Source organism: Polyodon spathula, chromosome 53, assembly GCF_017654505.1.
Source record: "Polyodon spathula isolate WHYD16114869_AA chromosome 53, ASM1765450v1, whole genome shotgun sequence".
NCBI classification, from domain to species: Eukaryota; Metazoa; Chordata; class Actinopteri; order Acipenseriformes; family Polyodontidae; genus Polyodon; species Polyodon spathula.
In genome coordinates, this window is record NC_054586.1 from 636,074 (window position 1) to 654,269 (window position 18,196).

Genomic DNA, 18,196 nt, shown 5'->3' on the forward strand with positions numbered 1-18,196 from the left:
TCAATCTCCTCTCATTCCAATATCTAACTGGGACTGCCAGTGTTTTTATGTGTAGTCTACAATACCATCTGCAACCGAGCATTCCAGCAGTCACCTGTACATCACATTTTTACAATTTCTATTCATAAATTCACCAGCCTTCATGCTCAACTGATGCTCCAGTCGGAGATTTAAAACTTGCGTCCTTCGCACTGGACGTTAATTAAATAACTCACCATCAGTGTGGCTTGAGAGTTCTGCCAGCCTGCAATCCTAACTGGGACTGCCCGACTGGCAGAGTCGATTGGATCTCGATCTGCTGCTGATGGAAATGGAACTCGATTTCAAAATGTTTTTAAGTCAATCCCAGTGGAAGAAACGGTTGATTTACTGATGCCAACTCATGTCAGTAAGAAATCAAGGTTTGAGGTGGGTTCGGGGTATGTGCACGACACCTGGCACGGTTACATCAACCTTCTGCTTCATATATATGTGTCTGTGTATACAGTAAAGTGCCAGCTTTACCTTCTTTCCTCTGGTCTACTGTTGCTACATGCAAAGTTTCATTGCTCTGAGGTGGATACATCTCCCCAGCATCTCCCTGTAGCCTCCCAGTGATTATTGAACAAGACTGAACGTTGTATCCAGTTCCACTGAATTCAGCATCGATGATCTGTAGGGGTTCTGACTTCCAGGTTTTAATTTGGTATTTTGCTCATACACACATTTGGTGGAAATTGCATAAAAGCAGGTCCTATTCTATCATACTCTTAAAACCTCAGAAGTTTTATATTTATAATACAATGCAATAGCCTAAAAAAAGGTAATGCCTTTTACATATTTTTACACACACAAAAAAAAAAAATAACCCTGAAAATGTTTTTCAGAAAGTATCGTTGATTTTTATAATCGATACATGGCATTAATGAAAGGATGAGTTTTATTGACTAGGTGTTTTAACTCTGATTTTGAATTTGGAGCTAAAAATTAAGGGCAAGCCTAAAATCAGAATCCATACATCTCTGCCATCAGGTGGAATAATCAAACCCCATTCACAAAGAGCAGCATAGGAGCCAGTGCTTTTATTAGCGTCACTCGGGCAAGGCCAGAGTCTGATGGCATGGGGTGTCCAATTTCCTTGTGTCAGCCCCTCAGTCTGTGCGTCTGTGTCGGCTGTTTTTACCCCTGCATTCACCAACTCGCTCGCACACAACCAGCTCTCTTCTTGGGCACACAAACACCCATGACAACCAAGCCGACAAGCTTTCGGAGGCTTTGAACAGAAAAATATATTAAATACGTAGGCTGGGCGTACACCTCCTGTTTTGGGTGTGGTGTAAAAAAAAAAGACAAAAAAAACATCAACCTTACCAAACCTTTGGAAATCTCACACAGAACTCAACCTGAAGGACCAAAGCGGATATCAAAGGTTAGTGACTTCTGTTTCTTAAGGAGCAAAAACAAACTTTTGATTTGCTTTGTTGTAATCAATTATTTCACTTTTGGGGGGAGGCGGGGGGAATGGTTTTAAACTTTAAACTGGGGGGGTGGGGCGGGGGACAACCCAAAACCTGAAAAAAAAAAATTGATTTGTTAGGAAAGTGATTACACTTAATAACCAAAACCCTTATTACAATTAATTGCATGGAAGTAAGCGCTTTTAAATTGTTAATGGAGATTAAACTATAGTTTTTGAATGACATTCAAGCAATGTCTTAAGCATTCTGGGTGTAATTGAACCTCCGAGACCCTGGACTAGCAATGTTCTAGTTCCAGTTATATCCATGCTCAGCTCGGGTTACTGGGCAGCCCAAAATAGCCAGTGCTGGGCGTGGGAGTCCAGGCACTTCTCTTGCGTGTAAACTAACCTATAAATTAAGAGATTAGCAATAGCAGTAGCCAACAGGTGAGCAGTTCTGTTCAAACTGACCTCACGTCATCAGGATCAAGACAAGATAATAAAAACCCGGCAATATTCTGTACACACTTTTCGTTAATAGGATCTAGTATTGCTGGGGCGAACAAAAAAATATTTTGTGATTTTGATTTAGCTGGGGGTGGGGGAATTAATTTCTACCATGTTATAGTGAAATCTTAGATGAAAAAAACAGCTATCACATTACCTATTAAAGGAAGGACAGAAACGCTCTTCTGTACAGTGGAATGGGTTGTTTATTCATTTCTGCATTGGATTCCTTTGCTTGATATTTTGAGAGAGTTCAGAAATTCAGTTAGATCAGAGAACACAAACCAACATTTTTATGCTGCGTTTGCTTGAATATTCAAATGGCGAATATCACGATGTCACTCGCACGACCGATTCATTTGCTAGGAAAATTACATGCCATACAGGTGTTCAGTAATATACTGAGCATCAAAAGAAACGTATCACTTATATTTGGATAAAATTCACTAGAAAAAAGACACAAACTCTCTTAGAGCAGGTGCAGTGACTTTTTATTGTGCTGATTAACAACTGACGTCACAAAGGTGCTGCAAAATGATCTGTTAAGCTTGGGCATGTGGTGTGACTCTTGGTCTCCCAGTTTGTGGCCTGTCATCGATAGAGTGTGTCTGGTTATACTGTCTTGCCAGGTTTGAAATCGCTGTCTGTGGCCACCCAAGACGGCGAGCCACAGTCCGCTGCCCTAGTCCAGCCTCCAACATGCCGAAGGCGCTGCTCTCTTGACATGTGGCGTATTTGTTTTTCCTGTAATTTTTCTTTATTGCTTTTATTCAAACTTGCAATTCAATGTCTCACTAATTAGGTGATTAAGTGTATATGCTTCAGTCATAGTCACTGAAGCGTGTGATGTGTGTGTGTGTTTTTTTTTTTTTTACTATAATGCCACAAAATATTTATTAGATCTCAAAGATTACAGTGAACATGGCTACAAGTCATAGATATGGACTTGAAATTCTTTTGCATTGCTGTAAAGCACAGGGTGTAAGAGTGGAATTTTACTCTATTATAGTGCAAACTCTTTTATCCAAAGCGACTTGCAGAGGGGTGAACCATGCATCACAACTGCTGCTGTAGAGTCTCTTCCAACAGGAACTCTGTTTTAAATCTCATCCGAAGGACAGAGTCATGACCAAAAATGAAATGTTTACTATGGAAGCTGTTTCAGCTTTAATAGATTTACCACAGGGGTATAGTTGCGGAAATAAGCCTGTCTATTGCCACATTCGTATTTTTTTCCATCTTAATAGGATCCTATGTTGGCCCGCTTGTACAAGTTGTGTGCATCTTTCCTACCATGTGTCCGTTTTGTGAGCGCCATGTTTAAAGAAGTCTTCGGCGTGATGCTTAGCATTGTGATCAACATTAAAAGAGGATCTTAATTGAACGTGGTGCTTGCAATCAATAAAATAGATGTGCAGCTTTACAATGTAAACTGTTTGTAGTACACACAAGCAACAGCCTGTAAAGCATGGGGAAACGCCATTGTTAACCCTCCTATTAGGATTCGGGTCTATTTGACCCGACTAGTTTCCAATTAGCTTAAATGCTATTTTAATTTTCATTTTCGGTATAATATTTTATGACTTTTCCCTAAGTTAGGGGACATGAACTTATTCACAGAAAACAGAACCTTTTGAAATGCTTTTTTTTTTTTTTTGTGTACAAATAAGATGTTTTGGGTCACTCTGACAGTGGCATTATCTATGTAGATTTGTGTGCAGCAAGTAGTAGCAGACTCGCTGTTTAGTTCCCAAAAGGAGGCTTATTATGTCACTTCCTGTAGCTAAAATGACCTCAAGTACTGAAAACAAACTGGCATGCCAACGCTATCTGGTTTCTGTAAAGCCAAAACCCTGAAAGAAAACATCTTCCACTGTACGTTCCCCCATATCTTGGTGTAAAATCCGATTTTGTTTCTTTTCAGAATGACGGAGAAAGAGCCGCTGGACCCTCATGCCCCTCCCCCTGGAGAAGCCAACGATACGACAGTAAGTGGTTCGAGGGCCGCTCTGCACCCCTCTCTGACAGGAGAGCTGTTCCTTGTGGACTGGAGCCCTCGCCCAAGGCATGCCTATAACCGAACCTCGATGGCACAGGCATTTCCCACCTCTGCCACCCATTTCAACAGCTGGGTCAAACATGCCTCTAAAACACTGGCACACACAGACAAACACTGACACAATGCGACGACCATGACAGTATGAATAGGGTGCAAGGCACAGGTTGCGAAATATAAAATCGCTTGGCGTATATCTACACCGATTTCATTTTTATATATATTTTTTTTAAATCGCCCCCTTAACTTTTTATCATGTTTGCCTTCATGGTGGTTCTTATTACAATTCTGTATATTGCATTTACTCAGAAGTCTAAGTTCAGTTGATATTCAGTTCTTTCCTGCTGTAGCTGTAATACAGACACTGTCTGATTTAGCCAACATTACCTATATTTTTGGCAGGCAACTAAAACCTAATGAACACCTTTGACCTTATTGCCAAAGCAACTGTGATATCAAAATATGTAAAATCGCTGACTGCAAACATAAATGTAAAGGGACATTAAAAACTAAATTGTGATCTGAAGGCAACTAACTCTTTAGTGACTCATGATACTGAATGAATGAGCCGAGGACTCAAACACACAGCTTCTAACTTTCTAATCTAATGTCACTAAAGGTATAGCATCTTTAATACGCGTTAGTAAAACCTCACCTAGAATACCTTGTTCAGTTCTGGTCAACTCGCTGCAAAAAGGATATTGCTGCTGCAGAAAGAGTGCAAAGAAGAGCGACCAGAATTATTCTGGGTTTAAAAGGCACGTCATATGCAGACAGGCTAAAAGAATTGAATCTGTTCAGTCTTGAACAAAGAAGACTACGCGGTGATCTGATTCAAGCTTTCAAAATCCTAAAAGGGATTGACGAACCAAGGGACTTTTTTGTCCTGAAAAAAGAAACAAGGACCAGGGGTCATAAATGGAGATTAGATAAAGGGGCATTCAGAACAGAAAATAGGAGGCACTTTTTTACACAGAGAATCGTGAGAGTCTTGAACCAACTCCCCAGTAATGTTATTGAAGCGGACACCCTGGGATCCTTCAGGAAGCTGCTTGATAAGATTCTGGGATCAATAAGCTACTAACAACCAAACGAGCAAGATGGGCCGAATGGCCTCCTCTCGTTTGTAAACTTTCTTATGTTCTAATATTATTTTTTTTCACCACAGTGGTATCGTCTTGTTGCAGCTGTTGTGTCACTTCACTCGACCGATTTCCCCACCACCACCGCTTCGAGCAACTGTTCCTTCCCATTCCGAGCACAACACCCTCAGCTATTCCATCCAGGAAAGTCTGGAATTACTAGCATTCCAAAATTAGCATCAGACTCGGGCACAATATACTGATCCTGACCCTGTCTCTGTATATTATGGCCAGTGACTGTGAACTGCTCGATTTATATTTGGGAACAATGTCAAACTGTTTTCATTGGTTGGGTCTGGAAGTTTCAAATCCCTTTTGATGTCTATTTTTAGATTGTCTTGATCGCCAGTAGATTTTTCATACATGCGGCAGATCCAATGCCAATAATCTGGGGGGGGCAGGCACGCAATTAATATAAACAGAATGAGCTGCCCCAATTAAAGGTGCTTCATTTCTTATACGAGATAGCGGACAGACTCCTTGCATAAGGAATTTGGGCAGAATATAAGGGTTTAGGACTTCTGGAACCCTGGTGCTAATGCACTAAGAATACTGTCATGAATAGAATTCCACAGGTAAGTTTGGCCACTTTATTCTAGTATTTGGCCCTTTGTGTCTTAAAGGGACTGCACCCTTTAAGGGCAGAGTTAACCTGAAATGGGGGTCTTGCTTGTTATAGGGTGTGTTTTATAAAATCGACTGAAACCTGCTGAATTAATGTTACGTTATATTGAATTACAGACCGCTTTGTAGTTTTCCATATATGGAAAAGAAACACATTGAAAAATATGACATTTTTCGAAATCTAACATGTACAGCTATTACAGCTTCTGGTGGACTTTTGCACTATAATTTTGTAGTTTCTTTATTTTACATGATGTTGAATAAAAGATTTTGTTCATATGTTGTTTTTTTTTTTTCTGGATCCTGAAATTCTAGGCGATGCTAAACTTTTACCATAGCGGTACATGTTTTATCTGAAACCCTTTCTGGCTGCTTCAGTTCAGACTGTGTTCATTCCATCATGAAAATATCTGTTTGCAGGAAAGACTTTTGAACTTTCTGACAGATGCGTTTAAGCTTTTTGCCCCTGTGCTTTAACACCATCTAAAACGAAAACAAAACAAAGTTCAAAATACCTAACTTGGTTCATTTAAAACCTCAGACGTGCTCCTTGGTGGTTTTTGCTATTTCTGTAGCATTAGTGGTTTGTTTTATCGGTTGACAAACAATGGAAACGCTTTGCAAATGCGTCCCACTTTATATTCTGAGGTATACTGTTATACACACATTTGGCAGTGGTTAGTTTGTGTTTACGTGACTTGAATGTAGCTCTGATTCCTTCTGTGGAGTTCCACACTAACATAGAGGAGGTAGGTGGTGTGTCTAGGATATAGCAGAGTAGGACTGAAGCTGTAATAGATTTACCGTGATATTACTGATCAGGGTTAAACCACCCCTTCCAGCTGTCTGATTTTAATTTGCAAATATTTTATTCACAGATCCTCGGTAGAGCTTCTTAAGATTTGAACTCCTTTGAGACGAACCGTAAAAGCAGCAGTTCATTATTAATGCACTCGAGACTTGATTTTTGAAGAGACCCTTTAAAATGAAACTTAAAAATAATCGCGCGAAAACACTAAGATATTCACAATGACTTCTGTGTTGACGAAGGCCAGTCCTGCAGGTTTTAAGCCCAGCAGGTTCCTGACCAGTAGATTCTGCTGTAGTATGCCGAGGAGAAAGCCCTGCTGATTTTACCTCCCTAGCCGCCAGTGAAAAAACCTTTACCAGGTAACAAGCTAACATTTCCGACCTTTTCAAGCCAGCGCTTCTCCACATTCAGCCACTTCTTTCTGTGCAGCTCGAGAGCCAACGAATTTCTCCGTTAACCAACCTTGTTGAGAAACACTTTTTCATTTGGATCTCTTTTGAAGTGTTACTAGTCTCTACCCCTCACTCGCTCACTAAAAACCTGCCTAACGCCCTCCCCGACTTGTGGTGTGACTAACGCAGCGCTGATGCCTCTGATCACTGACGGCCGCCACTCTTCACTGTTTTCAGTTACAGAAGCTTAAGAAGTTATTTCAGAGGAACAAAAAGCAGAACGCTGAGGAGACAGAGGCCGGGCAGCAGCCTAATGGCGAGATAGTCAACACAGGGCCGGTAAGCCTGGAGCCGCACACACAGCATCCAGTAAAACAACTACAGTGGCTCATTGAGGACATGGGAGGGCTAGAAGAATTCCAAATACTTATTTATAGGTTCTTCTGTACAGTCGATCCTGTCTTGTATGGTGTAAGAGTAGGGGTGTGCTGATACTTGTTCCCGGGCTCGTAATTGCCTTTAAGAAGTATTTATCAGCAGGTGTTAAATAAATCCATTCATGAATGTGTTGATTTTTAAAAACAAGAAAAGCCGTCCTCCCCTCACCTTTACAATTAAGTACCAGTCAATGGCAGTTAACTCCCGCATTGAGTGTTCTAAAAGCCGATTGGAAGTGGATTTTCTTCTCATCCGGGGAGCCGGCGTATTTACTGGCGTGTCGAGGCTGTAAACGGAAACATTTGGGCAAGATTGTACAGGTGAAGAAAGGACAGCCTTGTTTTAAAATCAAAAACATTAACGCTTGGCTCGTTTTTTCCCACTTTGCAATGCGAGCCCCATCTTTTAAACGATATCATCTTTTCTTATTTCTTATAACGCTGAACATAGTGAAGAGGATTTTCTTTATTTTTCGCCCGTGTTCTCAATAAACTCCTGACTAACGGTTGCTCCCAGGTTGACTCGACATAAGGTCACTGACATTCATCCCTGCTCATAGAAATGGAACACTCCATCCATCTCTCTGTGCATTGGTCTTTTTAGTTTAGAGCGCATTAATGCCACAGATGTAGTTGTACAACTCTCTTAATTATGAGTTCTGGAACAGCGGACGAATTAAAAATGCTTTTAAACTGTATTATCAGGGTTTTATGAATTTCCCTAACTATTTTCTTTTTTGGGAATTAAAAAATACGAAGTGTCAAGCCACCGTATTTGAAAGAAATGGTTCCTTTTCCAAAGGTGATTTTATTGTACCGTGGATATCCGTTCGCTAACACACAAAAGGCTGGAGTAGATAAGTAGTAGAGCATTTCTCTTTTTCTTAATGGTTTTAGTTGAGAATCAGTGAGGTGTTTTGGTTTGCGTTAATCTTTCGGTACATGTCTTCAGGTCAAGACTGCCCCCTGTCCCCAGTCCCGACCCCTCACTCTCGCTCCGCCCCCTCTCTCCCCTTGCAGGTCTTCTTCGTGTATGAGGAGGAGTACGAAGATGAGGATGAGGAGGATGATAAGGACCAACCCCCTGCTGAGCCAGTCAAACTAGTCAACAACAAACCTCACAAGTTCAAGGATCATTACCTAAAGAAACCCAAGTTCTGTGACGTGTGTGCGAGAATGATTGTGTGTAAGTGACTGCTGACAGACTGGGGGGGGGGGGGTACAATACTAAAAGTCCAATAATTAGAGCCGCTGCCATTGCAAAAGTTTATCATGGTAAATCTGCATAGTGGTTTAGCATTTGTTTACTGTGGTTTGCCCTTTTTTTTTTTAAATATGCTTTACCCTCTCAGGGCATTATAAGGCTGCCTCATTCTGTACCATTCGTTCACTGTGTTTTATACACTATGCTATGCTTTACTAAGGTACAGTTTTATAAAGAGATATGTATATATATAATTTCATTGTTAAATCACATGGTAAATGTATGTTCTTAGCTAGCTAAGGTAGTCTAAGTTCTGCCTTTTTTATATGTTATCTGCAGTAAATAACAAGTTTGGTCTGCGATGTAAAAACTGCAAAACAAATATTCACCATCACTGCCAGTCATTCGTGGAGATGCAGGAGTGCTTTGGAAAGATTGTAAGTATCCATGTCTTTATTTTCTATTGGGGCAAGTGTCTCTTGAGAGCACTCTTTTTCTTAGGGGGTGAGGGAGCAGTTCAGTCTCCATGCCTCAAGCCTGCCCTGGACTGGAGGGAGCACCCTTTCTCTTAGGGGGTGAGGGAGCAGTTCAGTCTCCATGCCTCAAGCCTGCCCTGGTCTGGAGGGAGCACCCTTTCTCTTAGGGGGTGAGGGAGCAGTTCAGTCTCCATGCCTCAAGCCTGCCCTGGACTGGAGGGAGCACCCTTTCTCTTAGGGTGAGGTTCAGTCTCCATGAGGCCCTGGAGGAGGGAGCACCCTTTCTCTTAGGGGGTGAGGGAGCAGTTCAGTCTCCATGCCTCAAGCCTGCCCTGGACTGGAGGGAGCACCCTTTCTCTTAGGAGAGGGGTGAGGGAGGTGGTCTTCTCAGTTTTATAAAACAGAAATCTGGCTTGCCACACTTTCCTTGTGAGCGCAGTGCAGATCTCTGCCGTGTTTGGTGTGAACTGGGTCCTGAAGCAGCCCCTCTTTTGTGTGTCCCCAGCCTCCAGGTTTCCGACGAGCCTACAGCTCTCCCCTGTACAGCAACCAGCAGAACGCCTGTGTCGCAGAGCTGCTGCCTTTCTGTGAGTTTGAGCTTCTGAGCCAGGCTAGAGACAGAGCACTGACGAGCCTGCGTGGACAAGAAACGGATTTGAACACATACCCCCTACGATGCTTGCAGTCATTCAGAGCAGTCCTTTCCTACTGCAGCACCTGTTTGATTATCTGTTCATAAGTCTCTGGAGAAGTGCTTTTATCCAAAGTTCAAAAGCTGCTTTCCAGTTGTCTGCACCTAAAAAATATAAGCAGATTTATTAGAACACCTCAAAATTTGTAATTTATATCCATTTGTCATTTCAGTTTCCGCTCATTAATCAGTGATATAGAAGCAATAGGCACTCATGAAAATGGTAGACCACTTTGTGAAGCAATGAGTGCTCTGATACAGAAGCAATGGGGTGTTCTAATATAGAAGCAATGGGGTGCTGTAATACATGTGCATCACAGAATAACAATAAGCACTCAAGCGCTTCTCTGACTTGAAGTATTTTTGCTCAGTCCATTTGCAGTGATATTAAAGGCATCAACTGCAATTTGCATTAATGCCAACTTGCCTGTCTGTCTCTCAGCTCAGTCTAACAGGTCAGACCCTGTCTTCGAGACGCTCAGAGTGGGAGTCATAATGGCGAACAAGGAAAGGAAAAAAGATTCAGACGACAAGAAAAATGTGAGTAGATGACGTCCACTGAGAGAAGCCTCTGTGACTGAGCTGTCAGGCCAGCGTAACTAACTGGCACCCTGTAATATAGTCACTACTCAGGGAAAACAAAAATACAAGTGTCTCTAACTTTGCTGTGTGTTTACATAGTTGTAACTTAGCAAATGCATGTGTACTTACACATAATTACAATGTTGTTATGCGTGGTTACAATGCACTTGATATGTAAATCTTTTTGGACGATATATGTAAGTATACAATTGTATCAGAAAAGGGCTAGGGGTTGGGAATGTGCAAAAAGATTTACACATTAAGTACATTGTAGCTATGCATAATAACGTTGTAGTTATGTGTAAGTACACATGCATTTACGAAGCAGTAGCTGTAAATACACAGTAATTAGAGACACTATGAAGTGTTACCTCTTTTTAGTACTACCTAAAACCCCTCAAGAGGCTGTAGTTGTCAGAGACGCGTGTCAGGGCGTTTGCTGCCGCTGCAGTGAGTTTCCTTTCCTCTGCTCTGTAGATGATGATGGCGATGATGGAGGAGGAAGAGGCCGTACCCAAGCCCGAGGAAGGGAAGGCAGAGGGAGGTGAGGGCCGCTAAATGGGCATCTGATCGGAACCCTGTTGGTCCTTTTTGAATATCGATGGTATTTGGGTTGCAAGCGTCTGTAAGGTTGTTGGTTTATAATATTGATTAATTAAGAAAGTGTCATTTTGACTCGAACTTAAACAGTCTTACGCGTATTGATTCCAAGTCTCCTAAGAAGAGGTTAATGTTAGATGTGTTGAAATGGTCCGAGGTATAGACAGTAGTTAGTCTGCCATGCTAGCTTCCCATTGGGACTCACTTTGGGCACACCTCAGCACAATGATCATATTTTTCTGTACATATCACAAAGATATGGACTGTGTTAATTTTCTCTCAGGTAACCCTGAGGCAGACAAAAAAGGAGAGAAAGCACCAACAGATGACAAGGTAAATAATAATAATAATAATAACAACAACAACGATGATGATAATGGTGGTGGTGTTCATTTAAAGGAGTGCTTGTGCCAGCCTTAAAATTAACTTTCTTACCTCTTATAAGATTTAGTAGCATTATTGCTGGTCCCCAAATCACAAACGGCTGATTCCTGGTGCCTTTGTTCTAGGATACATTTTCAAATTGCATCTAGACCATTGGAGATAGTCTGACAATTAACAGTTAGGCAACACAGGGATAAAAATAAGACTCCTATTGAGTAGCATTTTCACCCATTACAGGTTGCAATATGAGCTTGATTAGCCACAGTGCATAGATGACAAGCTCAGGTGTGTCTTGTTAAACCAATAATAAAACCAGCAATGGATCAAACTGCTATGCAATGGGAGACTTATTTCCATCCACATTGCAGGTAGCAACTCCTATATAGCGTTTATCAAATAAAATTATTAAGCTTCCAATGCGACCAGCACACCACTTTGTGAGGTTGTTGAAAGGACTTTTTGTTCTGTTTTCTCAGAGCAAGAAAGTTCATCCTGGTGCGTTCACGCAGTCTCATTATTACCTGGCTCTCTATCGGTTCAAGGCTGTGGAGAAAGATGACTTGGACTTTCAGTAAGTGGTGACCGTCTATTCTGAGCGTGACATCCTAGGATTACCGTGACTGTCATTACAGTGTCCTACAACTGACACCTTCTGGATTCAAGATTTCTCCTTTACAAAACACATGTTTGACTCTCTCTAGTTAGTTTGTAGTTTTTACATCGGGCAGCAAATCAATGATCACTTGACTAAAGAAAGTTCTCAGTTTCTAAGCCTTCCTTTCAGGAAGTTTGGTTACACTTGCACTTCCTAGTCATTTTACCTCAGCAGTGTCTTCTGGTCAAAGCATGTTCCTGGATGAAAGCTTCTCAGTCAAGAAGAGAAGCAGCTGGTTGGTTAGTAACAGGAGAGGAGCCGTTGAAGGGGTGGAGACAGTTGGAAACTCCACGGAAATGAAGCCATGCTTAATAGTGCATGTGTTTCTTTCAGAACTGCACATTTCACACCTTTATAGATGGGTTTTTTTGTTAGCTTTAAAAAGAAGCATGCACCAGTATGCGTTACAACAGAGCCTGCAACAGAAACTATTAAATAAACATTTTTTTTTTTGCAGAGCGGGGGACAGAATTACAGTCATTGACGACTCCAACGAGGAATGGTGGAGGGTAGGGTTCTTAAGAGCTTGAGTTTTAAATGTGTTTTCATGAAATCTGCATTAGCTGCTTGATGCGTTGCACTGCTGTAGATAAATGTCTCCGGAGAAAACACTGTTCCCCACATAATTCAAAGGACAGGAATAGCCAAAAAGCATTTGTGTGCAGTCATTTTATTTGTATATTTTATTTATTTATTAATTAAAGGAAAATTGTTACAGAATTTACAAGAAGTCTAAAACACTTAAATGAGAGTTGATATAGTGGGCTTTGTGTTTCCAGCTTTGCACCGGGGTTAATGCAAATGTATTCATATGAGTTACGAAAATAGATATATGATCTATATTGCTGCCGGCTTACTACAGTGACACCTGTTGTCGTACTATTATGTAATAATTATCATCACTGAAGGTATGGGTTGTGGGTTTTATATAGGTATGAATGTTAGTTATATATTTGAGAATGTATATTAATCTTAATCTAAACAGTGGCTGATCGTAATATCGCCCTAAAATGTATAAACCCAATTTTCCACGGGCATCGTTTTACAGTATTGTAGGGAAACGGATTCTTTTGATGTCTGCTAACGACTGCACACACTACCAGTTGCTGTGATAGCAAGTTTCCATCTATTGATTCCAATAGTCAAAAGTTACACATCTATAGCTTAAACCTGCATCTCTAGACACAGCAATGCAGCACCTGGTTATAGCAATCTATCGATCATGATGTTCTGGGAGAAAGCTCAGGTACGGAGATGGTCTGTCAGGAGAGGATTCAGGTAGCTTGTCTCGCACTAATGTCTTATATATCTTGCCTAACTGTGTGTGTGAAGCTGAGCTTTCTGACCTCTGCTGAAACTCTGCTTTCCTAACAATATCTAAACTCTGTCAGTTTCATGGCTTGAGTCACAATGTTGTTCCAGACACAGAGCACACGTCTGTTCTTCACAGGGTAAATTGTACCCCACTCGGTCCTTGTTCCTCTGTGTCCTGAGTTGGCTGAGTTGTAAATATCCTCCCACCTTGCTGCTGAGCTTGCTGTGTTTGCAATATAAGTTTACCCTTCGTTTACCCATGCAGTATTTGTTATTGTATGTATTCATGTTAATAAGCAGGTCAATAAACCACCCCAGTGGTCAAGGCCATTACAATAGACCCTATCTATTTTGGCAGGTATAAAAATGACTGGAATCAATACTATCGGCATCTGTGAACAATGTTTGTTTGAATGTTTGACGCAAGCATATCTTTTTGCTTGTTTTGTTCCCCTGCTTGCCGGCTGCAGGGTAAGATTGGTGAGAAGTCTGGTTACCTCCCTGCAAACTATATCATCCGAGTGAAAGCGAGCGAGCGCGTCTATAAAGTGACCCGCTCATTCGTGGGGAATCGAGAGCTGGCTCAGATCACTCTGAAGAAAGATCAGGTACAGCGGCAACATTAACCCAGCGCGACATCACTGGCAACACTTTACATGAAGTGTCTCCGAACGATTGTGGATTTACATAGGCGTTACTTAGTAAATACAAGCGTGCTTACACAATTATGATATTATTATGCATCATTTCAATGTACTTAATGTGTACATTTTTCTACATAATAACCCTGAACCCACCCCTAACCCTTTTCTGATGCAATTGTGTACTTGCATATGTACCATGCAAAAAGGTTTGTATGCTATCTACATTGTAATAATGCATAGTAACACTAATTACAAAAAAATAATTTATTAATCTTGATTTTAAAAAAAAGTATCTCAGTTGATCTCGGTTTTATTACTTTACTGTAAAGGCCTGTAAAGGCGTATTGAATTCCCGGGAAACGACAATCCAAGGGACACAGATGGCAACACTAGTGGGGTTTTTGAACATGCGCACGGGGTCCAGTTGCTCCCACAGCCCCACTCTCATGGCGTTTCGTTCCCCGCAGATTGTGGTCAAGAAAGGCGAGGAGCTCAACGGGTACATGAAGGTGAGCACGGGGAGGAAACTGGGCTTCTTCCCTGCTGATCTGCTGCAAGAAATCTGAGGGGGTTCCACTGTGGAACCGGAACACAGCAGCTCGGACAGGCGAGCACCTACAGGGTCTGACGTGAACCCACGTGCACGCGGAAAACAAACACGGAGTCTCTTTGTGAAGCACATTTCCTTCATCAAATCATTTTATTAAAAAAAAAAAAAAAAAAAAAAAACCCTCATCAAAAAACAGATTTCAATTCGCTTCTTTATAATTAAAACATTTCTCTTGTTTTTTGGGTTTTTATTTTATTTTATTTTAAGTAAGAATGCTGTTTTGTTTTTGGTGCGTACGGCTAAGTCAGGCCAGCTCCATTATTTAAACCCTACAGTTTTGCTTGAGTGGGTGTTAAGGGGTGTCTGTCTGCCTGTGTTGCAGTTTGTGTCGAGGGAGGACAGGGGGCGCTGTCTTGGCCTGTGTTGCAGTTTGTGTCGAGGGAGGACAGGGGGTGCTGTCTTAGCCTGTGGGCTCAAACCAAACATGGGCTCGTGGGCCACAGGAGGCCAAGCTATTCTAGGTCCATGCTGAGGCTGGGGGTGTCAAATTGCCACCTTGTTTATTGCATGGATAATTAGGATATTAGTGGAATAACTGATGTAATGTAGTGGAGGCCATGGGACACAGAGGCAAATATTTTTTATCATGATAGATGTTGACGTAATCTAACGTAGTTATTTTTTTATTTTTGTTTTTTTTAATAAGTTGGCATCCCAGCCTATTGGGTTGAATTGAAGGTGCGAATCACAAACCATCTGGTTCAAAGACAAACGTCTTGCCAACTAAAGTTCTATAGTCGAGAAGGAAGTATGGGTCTAATGTTGATGTCAGTACTTTTTTTTAAAAAAATAATAATTTAGTAGTCGACAGTTGATTTTACCCCGTTCTAAGTCGGTTTAGAGAGATTTCTGCAGCTGTAGAACAAGCATAAAAAGGCTTGCTGGCTTTCATATTGGCTACCGTAGTACGCTTGCTGTACAAAGATTGTAACCTGGTGTGCGTTTTTGTATGATGTTATAAAGGCAATTTTAAATTGTTGTGGTTATATATGTGTTATTACTCAAGACTTCCTGTGGTTTAGATATTGGTGGAGTTTAATTAGAGTAAGTATTCAAATGTTTTGATTTCATGTTTTACTATTTTATGAGTATTTATTCTGAGTGGCGCTTGGTTCAGTTGCTCCACTATTGAGCTATTATCAGGTTTCTCTAAATCAATCAAACTTAATTGCTTATATAGCGCCTTTCGCGATAAGTTGTCTCAAAGCGCTTTACAGAATAACAAAAATTCATAACATTCAAAACAAGTCATATATGCCTTTATCTGGCTTTGAGTTTGTCTGTGATAGATCTGAACCGCATTCGATTCAGATCATGTGACTCATCTCGCCCCACCTGCTCTAGTTATGTAAAGACAGCGAGAGTAGGTGAGGCTGACAGGGTTGAAAGGTCACATTGTCACATGATTTGAAGGGATTGAGGAAGGCTGCGAAGTCCTGGCAGTGAGGATTCTCCAGAGAAGCTCACAGACAAAAAAAAAAAGGGCGATTTGCTTCAAGTTTGCAGGAACAGAATCGCCTGGAATGATTGCAAATACATACAAAATTAAAGGAAATGTTTTAAAAAAAAAAAAAAAAAAAATCTATTAAAATGGCATTTGAAGCTAATTATTATTCAAGGAAAACTAAAAACACGTTTTAGAATTAAAGCATTTTTAGATATTTAAATGGAGCTGGCCTCATTTAGTTCTCTAGCACGCTTGCTAACCTTAAACGTAGAATTTCCTAAAAGGATTTACTCAAGCTAGTCGTTGAATCAGACGCTGTTATATAAACGTGTTGAAAGGCATTTGTTTACTGCATTCAGTTATCCAGGGTAGTGCTGAGAGTGCTGTTTTATTCAAACACTTTTTATGTTTGATTTATTTTCCACACCAGCCTGATCCCGTGTGTGTTTGAATGCTTGTTTACACACAGTACTGGAACTACACTTTTCAAAATCGCACAGGAATCATTTGTTACAATACAAGAGCCTAATAAAATGAGACATTCTAACATAATGCTTTGTTATTACTTCAGTAAGCAGCTTCCACAGAGTTTTAAAGGGGGGGGGGGAATGCCAGTGGTTCAAAACTTAAACGCACTCATGTTAAAAAGTTATGTTTTTGTTATCATTTTTTTTTGCAGTAGCAGTTTTGCAAAAACAGCAGCGCTTGACATTGTGTCTGTACCTGTAACTACACTGTAAATGATACAGCCGCATGAGGAATTACTGTGTTATTACAGTACAGGAAGAGAGGCAATGTAAAGGCACTAGTTATTACAAATTGTCTTGACGTTTTCTTTTTTCTTTTTTCTTTCTGATTTTTCATTTTTAAGACCAGATTATGTTTATATATTTATTGCATTTATATATCGCTTTTTATACAAAAGTAGCGCAAAGCGCTGTACAGTGCGTAGACCAGGATCATTGATGACCCCCCCAAACTCTTCATTTCCAAGTTGAAGTTTTGATGAGACTGCAAGGATCAAGCACATGCAATCCCACATTTCCTTGTAATTGGTGCCGAGATCCCACTAGCAGAACCACTGTTTTATCTGAATTCAACATTAGAAAATTCTGTGACTTCCAGTGTCTGGATGTCTGTAAGATTATTTTCCTCATTAGGATACAAGGTGTAACTTTATACTGTGGAACAAATTATAATGTGCTACAGCAATGCCTCCCATTCACCCTATAATACCATTACACATGTCGTCTTATTGTATGGCAGATCACAAAGTACCTATAACTCCTGACTACAGCGATGTAAAGGGGGGATCACTATATATGTACTTGAGACAACTTCCCAACGTTTCGGTGTGTTTAACACGCCTTTGTCAAGGGAGAGCGTGTTTGATAACAAACAGTGGAGGTACGTATAGACTTTGATGTCATGGTAACTCCGCCCACTTATTTCTAATTAAATCTATTCATGTTTGTGATGTGAAAATTCACAAGCCCAGTTTAACCCCCTCAGTGGGCATTAGTCTGTACCTCCACACAATTGTGAATCCACTAATTGACTACTAATGAAATCGCCTGTGTCTCCCGATGCCAGTGCAGTAGGGACACTAGAGTCTCGACACTGAAGACACTCCAAGCTTCTACCTCCTGTCACCTTCCATTGCTTGAAACTTGTCTTGCATGAATAGCAGGATAAGTTTCATTAGCACAGTGTGTCCTTCAACCCCAATGGAACATGGAAGTGTGAAATTTGGGTCGAATGCATTTTGGAGCCTCTCTGCTGTAGTTTTCAAACTGAACTGCCTTTTCCCTGAACTCAAACACACTTCTTATGTTGTTTTTCAAAGTGCCTTAATAAACTAATTTTGTTTGTAAAATGTATTTCTTGTAGAGGAACTGTTCCTTTTGAGTTTTGTAGCGTTGTTCTACGTGTGAAAGAAAATTGTTAGAAGACAGATAAAGAATAAATTGCTTGGTTTTTTTACATACATGGTTTGTGCTTCAAGTTTTCATTTGGTCTGTGTGCTCTACCAACTGCATTTTAGATGCGGGGATGAATGGGTTTTGCAAACCTCAAATCAATAAGCAATGTTTTTTAAACACATTTTAGCACTGATGCACTTGTCACTGCATTTATTTTGGGAAGACTAGCGTTCTTAAAAAAAATAAATAAATAGACGACA

General features: G+C 40.7%; 1 protein-coding gene across 1 annotated transcript; it reads left to right on the forward strand.

Moving 5' to 3' along the window:
- The first annotated feature begins 311 nt into the window (after positions 1–311).
- On the forward strand, positions 312–17,996 carry stac3 (SH3 and cysteine rich domain 3). Its single transcript, XM_041239268.1, has 12 exons — positions 312–1,408; positions 3,870–3,933; positions 8,428–8,593; positions 8,951–9,048; positions 9,593–9,674; positions 10,221–10,318; positions 10,838–10,904; positions 11,244–11,293; positions 11,821–11,915; positions 12,457–12,508; positions 13,784–13,921; positions 14,425–17,996. Exons 2-12 carry the CDS (start codon positions 3,871–3,873, stop codon positions 14,521–14,523), a joined length of 1,008 nt encoding a protein of 335 aa, XP_041095202.1. The 5' UTR covers positions 312–1,408; position 3,870; the 3' UTR covers positions 14,524–17,996.
- The last annotated feature ends 200 nt before the right edge of the window (positions 17,997–18,196 follow it).